The sequence below is a fragment of the Sphaerodactylus townsendi genome, linkage group LG02, assembly GCF_021028975.2.
Source record: "Sphaerodactylus townsendi isolate TG3544 linkage group LG02, MPM_Stown_v2.3, whole genome shotgun sequence".
Classification (NCBI taxonomy): domain Eukaryota; kingdom Metazoa; phylum Chordata; class Lepidosauria; order Squamata; family Sphaerodactylidae; genus Sphaerodactylus; species Sphaerodactylus townsendi.
Window position 1 is genome coordinate 124,755,144 of NC_059426.1, and position 12,963 is coordinate 124,768,106.

General features: G+C 40.1%; 1 protein-coding gene across 1 annotated transcript in view; it reads right to left on the bottom strand.

Moving 5' to 3' along the window:
* Positions 1 to 571: 571 nt before the first annotated feature.
* TYRO3 (TYRO3 protein tyrosine kinase) overlaps positions 572 to 12,963 on the bottom strand; it is a 97,386-nt gene continuing 84,994 nt past the window's right edge. Inside the window, 2 exon segments of the mRNA XM_048484612.1 lie at positions 572 to 2,956; positions 5,889 to 6,025. Of these exon segments, the coding sequence (XP_048340569.1) occupies positions 2,566 to 2,956; positions 5,889 to 6,025 (528 nt within the window). The 3' untranslated portion in view covers positions 572 to 2,565.

Consider the following 12,963-nt stretch of genomic DNA (forward strand, 5'->3'; position numbering starts at 1 on the left):
TTTTAGTTACAGGTCCCCATGGTGGTGGGATTCAAACTGTGGCGTAGTGCCAGTGGGGCTGGGCGGGTCATAACGGGGGTGTGGCGGGGCATTCCGGGGCAGAGCTGTGGCAAGGACGCAGCCACTGCGCTGGTCCTTGGGCGGGAAACAAACGCACGAATGCGCAGGCTGCCACGCATGCCGGTGCACCTCCTGCTAGACTGCTTCAAGTTCTGCATGCTACTGCTGAGAGGAGGGGCATAACTACGGCAAAAATCACATGGCAAAATCACCAATTAGTAACCCTCTCGGCACACACAAATAATTAGTAACCTACTCTCGGGAACCTGTGAGAACCTGCTGGATCCCACCTCTGGCTATAAGGATCATTCTTGACTGATCAGAGACCATCTTTGGTATGGTCTTGTAAAGAACAAGGAAGGGAGGGAAAAGCATAATACTGGTGACCCAACCAGTATATCTGAAAAGCATTTTCCAGGGAGCTTTTGCCCATTCCTTCCCTTGACCAGAAGAGGGGACACTTTGTGTCTAAGGCTTAGCCATTCGAACCAGTTGCTCTGAACAGAGTTTGAGGTTCTCCGTGGCAAGAAAAAGTATCAGACTGATGAACCAGAGAGTCAGACTGGCATGTTGGCATCAATCCTTGACATCAAGAGATGTCCCATGGACAAACCGGGGAATTTGGCTGTGGATGCAACAGCTATGAGTCCTGAGGTTGGCTAACTAGTGGTTTGGTCTGAGGTATTTTTACCTTCTTTTTGGCCTTTTAAATGAGGACTTTGAGGCAGCCCTTGTGCCCAGTAAAGCAGCATCAGAAGAGTGCCCAGACAGAATCATAGGGACCGAAGACGCCAAGGGATACATGTCCTCTTCGAAGACTTAGTGGAGGGAATATCCATTGAAGTTAAAGACTTTTCCCACAGAGCAGTCTTAAGCCTCAAGCCCATTTGTGCCTGGCCTTTGGAGTGAAAAAGTGACAAGACGGGCATGTATCCAAGACATGAGTCTCATCGAGACAGAAGAAACATTCTTCATGCTCACTGTTCTGAGTCATCTTTGTGCCACTTTTTGAAACTTCTTGAACAAAGCCATCATCAAGGAAGAAAAAATGCTGAGGTAAAACTAAAGCGCCCAGCAAAGCAGGTCATCTCTCCATGATGGCAAAGAGAGAACTGGGGGAGGAATACTCTGTCTGCTCACTTTCATGTGACTGGGTGGGAAATCAGCCCACTCTTGGCTCCAGAAGGGAGAGGAGAGAATGAGCCAAGCGCTCAAAAGCTTCTAGAAGTCTTTTGTTCAGATCTCTGCAACTGCCCTGTGTCTGTGCAGTCCCCCAGGCAGGCTGAAGACATGGCAATGAAGGTGTCATGTTCTATGTTAGAAACAGCTGTAGGAAAACATTAATTTGCACATGTAATTTTTTTTTAAAAAAGCATGAGTTATTTCCAGTTCACCACATGGGTTGATCTGAAAAATTAGAACTTAAAAATTAGAGCTATCACTTTGGAATGTTGCCCAAAATAGGTGACATTATGTTATAAAGCACAGAATGCCGGAGGAGCCTCTAATCTGGAAAACCAGTGATTCTCAAACCGTTTCTTCATGGAGAAAGCATCTCATTGGCATCTGATTTTTCTCATGATGTCAGTTTACCAAGGCAGCAGGACAGACCAACAAAAAAGAAAATAAGGAAATGTTTTTACGATAATGCTGTTTCCTAAACTCACTACAGACCTCTTTTTGCATATTCATTTTGCTTTACATTATTTAGTTATCAATTTATTCCACACAGTGCCAGTTTTATCTCCCCTGTTATTTTAGAATCTATTTGGATCTTGGTTAATGATCACCTGCATTTGACACACTCACAATTTTGCTCTCAATGGCAGATTTCATCAAAACCAATTCTATGTCAAAGGTAAAGTACAGAAAGTGAGGATGTGCAAACCCTGTGGAGTGTGGGGCTGACATTTTGTTGTTTAGTAAGGCTGGAGGACACCTATTCCTTCCACAAAACACCACTGAGAAAAGAGCAGAATGTTTCTTCATTGTACAGAAACAGCCATACAGATCCCATTGTTTCAGAACCACTGAGGTAGACAAGAGGGCTAGGCAGTACTGCTAAGGGAGGCTCCCCCCATGCCCTGAAGGAGAATATAAATCAATATGAATACCTGCCAGATAATAATTTCCAGATATTCTGGTCCCAATCTTGTTTGCCTAGAGCTGGGGGAAAAAATCCTACAAGAAACAGAATACTGACTATCATCCCACTTGACTCCGGTACTTGGTGAGAAATCTGTGAACAAATTAGCATTCACTGGCTGTAATAGCTGGGGGCTTTCACTGTTGAGCCTCCCATCAGAAGGCCAAGAAATGGTCAGAAGAACTCACAACCCTTTTGAATATCAGCCATAACAACCAAACAGCTGTAGGCAGCTACAGAATGAGCCCACATGATAGCTACCTATGCTGCTTCAAACTGTTTTATATAAAGTGGTGCCATGTCACCATAGAAAAAAACCATCTTATTGGAGGAGTCAAAAATGTCTTTTTTCTTTCAAACTAACATGGTTTTGCTCCCATCTCCAAATCATAAAGAAGGCTCCTGGCCTCCCCTTCTAATCCATCTGGGTGTCCTTCTCTTTCACCATCATTCCCAAGGCACAAGGGGCTCAAGATGTAACGATAGTCACTAGTGACCGCAGCAGCTGCTCCTGCAATGTCCACTGCTCCTGCAATGTCCACTTCTCTGTCTGAAGTTCCAAAGGGACAGTCAGTTGTGGGAGTTTTCCTAGAAGCTTCTTGTGGCTTCCTGATGTTGACATACAGAGGATCCTGGCTGGAAGAGAGCAATGTCAGTCTGGCCAGGATCATTTCCAGTTGTAATTTCAGGGCTCCAAAGCTTGGGCGTAGCTTGGGTTCTGATTGCCAGCATCTGCACATGAGATCGTAGCTGTAAGGCAAATAAAGTAGAAGCACTGAGTTAAAAAAAAAACCTCCAGGAGTACCCATTCTACCTGCATTTTAAGAAAGGCTGTCTGTGTTAGCAACATGCGACAGGAATGCCATTAAAAACCATGTATATATAGAACTGTATTAACAAATGTGGCAGCTGTAAACTCCCATTTGAGCAGTGATGGTCCGAGTCATTTTGGAACTGGAATCAGAAGATTCAAACAACACTGCAGGTGGGCAAAATAAAACAACAACAAAATAATTTTCCAAACTGAGTAGTTTTCTGCCCTTTGGTTGCATACTAAACACTACCACCTGAGACAGGCTCCTCACCTTGCCTAAGAGAAAGGCTGCCTCTCCCTGAATCTGGGGTCCAAATTACTGGTTAGCCTACTACAAGGGCATGAGGTTGTTCTAATTCTGCAGATGTCTTTTCCTTCCATTTTGTTGAAGAGCTGATCAGCTGGACATCTCAAGCTGCTTTTGAAATTCTCATTTGATTCAAATTGCATCTTGCCATGCAATCTACAAAGAGACCTGATTCAGAAAAACAAGTGTAAAGCCCTGTTGGCTCATCTAAGGAGTTCTATGATTCTTTGCATGGCCTTAGATGATACTTCTTTCTGACCTTTATTCCAAATTCCTTCATTTGTTTGTATGCTTTTATGCAATATCCAAAGACCATAATATAAGAAGCAGCAATCTAAACCCCTATGATGGGATGATTATTTATTTACTTCCGTTGTTTATACTCCACATTTCTCCCTAAGGGGGTTCCAAATTAGTTTACATGATTCATCTCTTCATTTTATTGTTACAACAATCTTGTGAGATAGGCTAGGCTGAGTATGAGTGGCTGGCCCAACTTTACCCAGCAATCTTTCATGGCAGAAGTGGGGATTTGAACCGAGGACTCCCTGAAACTCTATGCCACATTTTGTATCTTCCACTTTTTATGCTGAAGCATTCTAAATTTCCCTACTAAATGGCCCACAGAGCTAACCAAAACAGTTACCTCCTTCAAAGTCCACTGAAGTCACTGAGCTTTGAAAAGCATGTCTGTTTAGAATGACACTGAATAGTTTTCATAAATGAAAAGCATGTGTAAGCTCAAAAAGAGTGGCAAGTTTTAAAGGAGCCCAGCAGGACAAATTTAAAGGAATAGGAAATAATTTTGTTAGCATCCAAGCATTATTTTATCACTTATACATTCTGAGTTAAATGTAACCACAGGACTTGAAAGAATGAAAGAAAGAAGAGGTAAGATTTTGAGTTTTCCTAATCACACTTTTAACAAGTTCTTTTCTGGTACAGAGACGTCAGATTTCTGAAGTGTATTGGGACTTGTCCAGATCCATTATTATAATACCAATTCAATTTGTAGAGAGCATAATTTCCAAACAGTGCATGTTGTTTTAAAATTGCTTTTCTAGCCGGCAACTGACAATCATTCTTTTCTAAAACTGCATTCCTGTTCTCACTGACTTGGGACTAATTTTATTGGACTTATGGTACTTACTTTGAATTAAACATAGACAGGATCAGATTGCACATCAGCTACATCAACAGGGCAATCAATGGGCTTAAACTGGAGTAACTCTACATCAGATTGCACTATAAATATACTTAGCAACTTCATTTTCCCTGAATCTATACTATATTCCGTTCTATCTACCCATTCTTTACTCATTTAGGATATGATTATGACTATCATGTCTACACTACACTTTTTATAATGCAATCCTAAGAAGAGTTACACTCTTCCAAGCTCACGGACTTCAAAGTTCGTTAAATTGGTTAAACTCTCATGACTGTGCTAAAGAACCTCAAGAATTACGATATAATACTAGCTATAATTCCAGTCACTTCAAAACTACAAGGTTCTGAATTGCCTCAAAGACATGAACGTTTTACTAATTCAAAATAGGATAATGATATGGTATATGTGTATCTTTAACTGTAATTCAAAGGCAGAGGCAAAGCTGCATTGGAAGCGCTGTGACACCTGAGCTGGTGCCATTGCCACCATCACTGTGCAAAGTGGACCCTGGCACAGAGGCACATGCCATGATGTCCAAATCCATTGGTAACTGTGTTGGTGTGGAGGGGGGCATTCTAGGGGCAGGTTCAGCCCACATTCTCCCCCTTTTTGCAGTACAGACCTATACCACCAAAAAGTGTGGCATGTCATTCCCAGCAATGGGCTTTCCTGGGAGGGAAAAGGATTTTCTTTTACCCACAGTGGCCATGCCACCGATTGCCTCTTTGGATATGTGCCACATCATCATCTTCAGCCACCCCTTTACCCCACTTCATTGGATTAGGCTGCAGTTTTAAAGGGTTCAAAATGTCTGAATTAACCGTCAAAAGTACATGCTCCAGAGTTAAATAAGCCTGTTTGTATTCAGCACAGTATCTGAACAAGTTATTTGAACATGAGAAGTTGACTTATACTAAATCAGATCATTGGCCTGTTAAGGTCAGTATTGTGCAATCTGACTGGCAATGGCTCTCCGGGACATCAGGCAGAGGCCTTTCACAGTGTCTACCTCCTGATCCTTTAACTGCTGATGTCAGGGACTGAACCAGGAGCCTTCAGCATACAATGTGGATGCTCTGCCAGTTAGGACTGGTTGACTGTTGAAGATATTTTCAAGGAATCTTGGCAGCATTTGCTGAAGATATTTGAAGAGAGTCAGAAGAAAATGAAAAACTGTATGAAATCAATAACCTCTCTTTCATTAGGAAATAATTCTCTATTATCAGTACAGCCCACTAGAAGCCTTTCTTACATACAAAAAAATCTGAGCTGCCAAAAAAATAAACATGGCTGTGCTTACTGTATGCTTCTGCTTATTTCGGCAGGCCTGGACTGCAGAAATTATGCTCATGTTTGGATAAACGAAATGGGCCAATACACGGCTACTTACACATCTTCCAGGCACTCTGGCGGTTGCTTCAGTCTGTTTCCACTGATGAGGTAGTTGTAAATTTCTGCATTCTCAATGCCTGCATAAGGAGTTTGCCCTCGAGTCACGATTTCCCACATAGTCACACCAAATGCCCACTGAAATAGAGCAACAGCAGATTATTATTGATAATTATTTATATGACAGCTATTTTTACCTAATTTGTTGGAATTTTTCAACTTAATCATTCTGGGTTGCTAGGGATGTAGAAGGATAATCAACCTAGGTGCGCAGGGGAAAGGAAAATTCACCTTTTAGTTATACAGGCTATACCCCCATCCCAACCAGCGTTTTACACCAAGTACTTGTTAGAACAAATGTATTAGGACTTTTTATGTTGCTTTTTACACTCAACTTAGGATTCCCAGGATGGCGAACAATTAAAACCATTACAACAAGCTTTTAGAAATACACATTATAAAACCAGGGCAACCACCACACCCTCCTAGCACATACATCTAGAAAAGGGGTCTGCAACCTGCGGCTCTCCAGATGTTCATGGACTACAATTCCCATCAGCAAGTTGCAGACCCTGCAGGTTGCAGACTCCTGATCTAGAATGTCCTCTCATATTCACAACAAATAAAATTTGTCAGACACAAGCATATGGCCTGCCTGGTACTGGCTTTAGAGAAATATTCTTAAATGAAATGGTGTAATGTGGAATGATTGATTCTTTACCTGTGTGAACCACAATCCACTCTAATAGGGCCTCAGGAATAAAATCTCTCTTTGACCATCTTTTTGCCTGTCTTCATATCAGAATTTAAACTCTCCTTTCTGGCCTAGCATCACCACAGCTTTACACTAGAGGGTGCAATTTTCTTTCTTTCACAGTACATTCATGATACCTGCAGTTAACAAGATCCAAAACACTCAGCTTCTTACTGCTCCTCGATTTTTCATCTTGGTATCCTACCCATTTTCCATGCAACTTATGTCAGATTTCAGACTGTGCTGTTTGTAAAGCCAGCAAGGGAACTCCTTGGTTGATAAAATCTTCCCATTCCAAGTATAGTATTCTAACCACCAGGGACTCTGCAGGAACGGTTTTCAATCAGTTATTTGCTCTAGCCCAAACTATATGTGATGGCAAGGATTATACCAGTATAATTTATAAAACAGCCTGCATGTTTAAAGATAGCTATGTGCTGGATGTCTGGTCCTGACTGAGCTCAAAACAGCGTAGTAATGGTAGTCCGCTTGGCAGAGTGTTTTACTTTATTTTTAGCGTTGTTATTTTGTTAGCATTTAGTTGACTAGTGTTCACATTACTATGGGAGTTAGTAATAGGTATTTGCTTTTCCAACTCCCCCAAAAATTTTCAGAGCAAGTTTGACACTGAAGCAAATACTAAAGCCTTCTGCTTTTGAGTGACAGATATACGGCGGGGGGTGGGATGCTGCCTTGTACCCTCGTACTAAGCATTTAACTTAGAACTCATCGCAAAAATCTCTCTCCCTTTTTTGTTAAAGTGTGGTATAGTAGTGAGAGAAGGTTGAACAGAGAAAAGGTGTTGGAATTTTGTTGTCATTTGTGCTTAGTGTTTAATTTGAGAAGGCAGGGTTTTGCTTTGTTCTGTTTCTTTTTTGCTTCATTTGCTTTCTTTTTTTCTTATTTACCTCTTATAACCCTTTTAAGGCTTTTCTGGTTAAGGGTTTTAAGACTTGAGGTTTTGCTCTTAACATTTTTAATGTCTACAGACTAAGGGAGACTAAGGGAGCAGCAGTGGCGTAGTGGTTAAGAGCAGGTTTCTCTAATCTGGAGGAACCGGGTTTGATTCCCCGCTCTGCCGCTTGAGCTGTGGAGGCTTATCTGGGGAATTCAGGTTAGCCTGCGCACTCTCACACACGCCAGCTGGGTGACCTTGGGCTAGTCACAGTTCTTCGGAGCTCTCTCAGCCCCACCTACCTCGCAGGGTGTTTGTTGTGAGGGGGGAAGGGAAAGGAGTTTGTAAGCCCCTTTGAGTCTCCTTAAAAGAGACAAAGGGGGGATATAAATCCAACTCTTCTTCTAGAATGGAGTTTTCTTATATCTGTTAATATTATTAGATTTCTGCTTTATGATATGTTAGCTATTTCCGTTATTTGTAAATGTATTCATGTTTGAATATAATTAATTAAAATTGGGAAATAGTTAATGGACTAATTTACACTTAAAAATTTAGGAGGAGGAATTAATACTTCGTTTAAATTGATTTCAGCTATCTATCTGGTTAAATTGACAAAGCCTTAATGGATCAAGTTATACATATAAAGTAATGGGAAGGAAAAGGTCGCAAACCCTTGATGAAAATGTATTCTTGTCTAAGCAGAGTGAGATGGAGAAATGTTTCGCTATAGAGACTTCTGGTACATATGCCTCTCACTCAAGTAGAGATTCCCCACCACCCTTCAAATACTTCTCCAGACCCCCTATCAGGTTCAACTTCTCATATTACCATTTTAGACTATCTTTTTTTTTTAATTAAGACTGAGGAAAAAAACCAAACAGATTTGGAAATGCTGGCAACTCAGATGTTTCTAATTTCTGATATTATGGGGAAATATTTTGAAAAATTAGATATAGTGACAAAACCTATCGATGACTTCTTAGCAAAGGAAAACAAAAGTGCAGAAGCAAGGGCAGCAGTTCTGTCCGCGTTGCTTATGAGAATGCAAATGGTATACAAACAAAGAGATGGGATGTTGTATCAACTAAAGGGCAAGGAAAAGAAGGGAGGGTGCCCAACATGGAAAAGCAAAAAGAAAGTAATTTGAAATTCATATCAAATCTGGATCTGTTTTCACATCCCCCGATACTTGAACATAACAAAATAATGCTGAACATCCTTCCTTTTAATGGGCTAATGATAAACTGGATGAACAAATGAGTTACCTGAGAAGCTCTTTCTTATTTGTTACATAAACATACCTCTTCTATTGATTTAAAATCAATAGAAAAGCGTATCCCAGCTATTTTAAGGGGTGACAGAATTAGGCTTCATTTCTGTTTCCCCTGGATACCAACATTGATATTTTTGATGCAGGAGTACCTTAAAATATACCATGTGTTTCCTGTACAGTCATACTATCAGAAAGGCAACCACTCTTAATGAACCTGGAGGCTTCACTCCAGGTAAGAAAGAACAAAGGGGGATATGTCCCTAAGCCTAGCCGAACAATTAAAGAATGTTAATTGCTTATTGAGTTCATATCTCTGGAACCAGTACCTAAGAGGGGAAATGACTGTGCAAATAAATGTATTTTTAACTCTAAAGAGCTGCTACCTCAAAATAACCCTCCATTAATGCCTACTTTCCCACAAAAATACAAAAAGGATTGCATACAGGAGAGCTTGATGGCACAGAGGAAGGCCTTTTGGTGCTTTGTCAGTAAAAGAACAGGATAATATATTACAGCAACTGCAAAGGTTGATTTCTGCCCTATATGATGTCAAAGTATAACTTGATTGTTAACTGGATGAACAACCCTGCCCAGTGAAGATGTTATCAAACAGGATATCCTGGTGTGAAAAATCATCTTTGCCCCTAAGCCCTTTCAGTCACAAGTTTTTAGATAATGTAGCTAAGGACCTAGCTTTTAAGGAAAAAAATGACTGACTCAGAGTATTGTCTTGGAAAATGACTGGGCAGGCTGCTAGGATGATGTCAAGTGATAATAAAACATTCCTGAGTAAATTTAACCTAGTGTTATTCCAAGAAACTTGGGCAAAGGCTAAAGCTTTTGTTTCCGGCTTTACTTCATATTTGCTGTCTGCAGTGGATACTGGGAAAAATGGGAGGTGCTCTGGAGGGCTGACTTGCTTAATCTCAGTAAACGTCAAAGTGAAGGTTACCAATTTGCCTAATAACTTTCTGTATGCAATGGCATCGCTCTTGGAGTTTGAAGAATTTTCTTTAATTTTGGTGAATACAATACCTCCTGCCATCTGTCCATAAGTTAAAGATCTCTCAGTGCTGGAACCAGTTTGATTCCTATTTAGGGAACTTGGTTAGGCTTCATTCTGCGAAATAATGGACGATTTGGGTGGTGACTACTATATTGACACATTTGCCATGCAGAACCCTCTGCAACATAAACAGCATTAACCCAGACATATATTTAAGACCATTAAGATGATGTGAAGATATGGAAGATAAAGTGAATGAACTTGATAAAAGTTAGTTATACAGGTTACCAAGTAATTAAGAACATGGGAATTATGCAACTTTTTATTGAACTAATTGATTTCCTCCAGCCTGTACTGGTAGCATGTGGATCAAAGTTCAAGGGATATGGCACCTAGTAGAAATAACTAGTACAATGCTGATTGCAAGGCATTTAAAAGGGCAATCAGAAACCTATGTAGCCAGTTTAAAAACAAAAGTTTTGCAAAGTATTTTGAAATTGAAAAGACAATGAATTACTGAAAATTAAGATTTGAGGCCCTTGTAACCGATTGCCCAGCGAACAAGCAGGTAACAGAGCTAGACTGGAAACAAAGATTTGAGGCCCAGAAAAACAAGTGGAAATGTTCATTCTAGGCCATAAAAATAAACTTTTCTGGACCTCAGTAGCAAAAGGATTAAAATACAAGGTTTCATGTACTTTGTCATATTTTGGCAGTTGTCTGGGAAGCCTTTTTTACAACCACTTTTGCAAATAAAAATGATGCTATTCTAGATGGCGGACTGAAATTGCTTCCAGATGTGAAGGGGTGGCCCCTTGGTAACTGTTACTGAGATTAAGACCTTGATTAAGCAACAAAAAAGGGGAAAGCACATGGTCCTAGGCTAATACCAGTGGAATTGTTTAAAACTAACCCAGCTTGCTGGACGCAGATTCTGTTCCCAATCTTTACAAATACAAACAAGATGGGAAGCATGCCAGAAGCATGGTGTAGCGGGTTAACTGTCCCAATTTATAAAAAGGGGACCAAAAAAAAATATTGTCCAATAAGTTTGTTGTCTACCTTCGGAAAACTTTGTTCTGCCGCAATCCTTGGAAAGCTTAGAACTTGGGTCAAAGAAAATAACATCCTTGGCAATGAGCAAGCTGTTTTTAGGAAAGGAGCAAGTGAAATTGAGCCTTGTCATTACCCTTCAATATCTAGCTGATAAATATATGAGTTGTAAAGAAAATATATTAACAGTTGCCTTTATGGATCTTAAATTAGCATCTGGTACCAGCTCTAGGCCCCTGTGGGAAGGTAATGAAGTATGGCATTGAATCTTGCCTACTTTATCTAATACAACAGCTTTGTAACTGTCCAACTGCCTGGGTCAGGTGCAGGGTATTAGGCCCGTTATCTGGGATGCTTTTCCTAGATAAAGGTGTTAAAAATGAGTGTATCCTTGCACCCTTGCTGATTAACTTACCGGTATATATTAATGATTTCAGATCTCATCTTTTGAGGAATAAGTTTTATTTGGGTTCTGTGTGGTTTCCAGGCTGTATGGCCGTGTTCTAGCAGCATTCTCTCCTGACGTTTCGCCTGCATCTGTGGCTGTGGCAGATGATCCTCTGAAGATGCCAGCCACAGATGCAGGCGAAACGTCAGGAGAGAATGCTGCTAGAACATGGTCATACAGCCTGGAAACCACACAGCACCCAAGTGATTCCGGCCGTGAAAGCCTTCGACAATACAATAAGTTTTATCTTTCATATTTACCAATTTTAAATTCCTAATTATTTTATATGCAGATATGGCAGTGCTAAAGTCCAGATCAGTTGTGGGGCTCCATAAATTAATTAATTTTTTTTAGGATTACAATAATCATGGAGGTCTAATGTAGCAAAATCTAAGGTTCTGATATGTTCTAAAAAGAAAAGAGAGAAAATCTTCAGATGGCATATAGCAGGCTAATCTAGGAAACAGGTTACGTAATTTAAAAACTTTGGAATCCATTTTGATGCTCCCCAACATGGAAATCACATTAGGACCTGTCTTGAAATACTTCCTCAAAATCAGTAGGACCATTGTAAAATATTTTAATACAGAAAGAGGCAAATTTGTCCCCTTGACTTTAAAGTTCTTAAACTGGTTTTTGTAAGGTGTGGAAATTTCTATTGGTGCTCTCTATGAGGAGATGGACTACATACAATATAACTTTTTCTGACACTTACTGGCTATTCTTCGATTTGTCTCAGGCATAGCACTGAGAGCTGAATTGGGTGAATAATTGATGGAGGCTTAGGCACAAATAAAAGCATTCCTTTTGAAAGTTAAGATCTTAAAATCTGAGGGGGTGGGCTATTTTACTTGGACGTACAAGCAGATGCACATGTTAGCCAATGGGATCATTTATTGGAAAAGAAAATTAAATGTCTAGATATTATAAATGATGCGGTAAAAACTACAAAGATGATAGAAATAACTAGGCTAATTAAAATGGGTATAAAGAAATTGGATTCTTATAATACAAAAGGTATGCTCAGCATACTGTTTGGGTATTGCTCTTCCAGTTCAATTGCCAAAGTATTTCTATTGCCTCAGAAGACCTTTTACATTGGCAAGAATGAATGCCTTTCCTTTGGTGATTTTGGAGGGCAGATATAAAGAAGTGCCATTCTCAAACAGAACATGTAGATGCTCACATGACAAAGTTGAACTATCAAACATGTGATCATGGAATGTCCTATATTTAATGTGATGAGGGCCAGTTTAATTCCCCTTTATTTAAAAATACAGAAATGTCCAATGAAGCATCTGACGATATGAGGGCACAGGTGATATGGCTATTATTGGATATAAATGATTCTGTTACTCTGTCCATGGCAAAATGTATAAGGGCAATAATTAAATTCCAGAAGAATAATACTTAGGCATTATTTTGCTCAAGGCTATAGTTGTATAAGCAGTAGTGAACAGACAGACAGATAGATAAAAGGGGATATGGGGTAGTTAGCTTTTTTAAGAGCCTGCAGACAAGGGGAACTAAACTCTGCTGCCCCCCCCCCCCCTTACTTCACTGACCTCTGCTGCTTTCTGCACTGTTCTTCTATGTTGACTCACCTCTGGTGTTAGAGCCAGATTGGAAGTAGAGTTTTTGTGG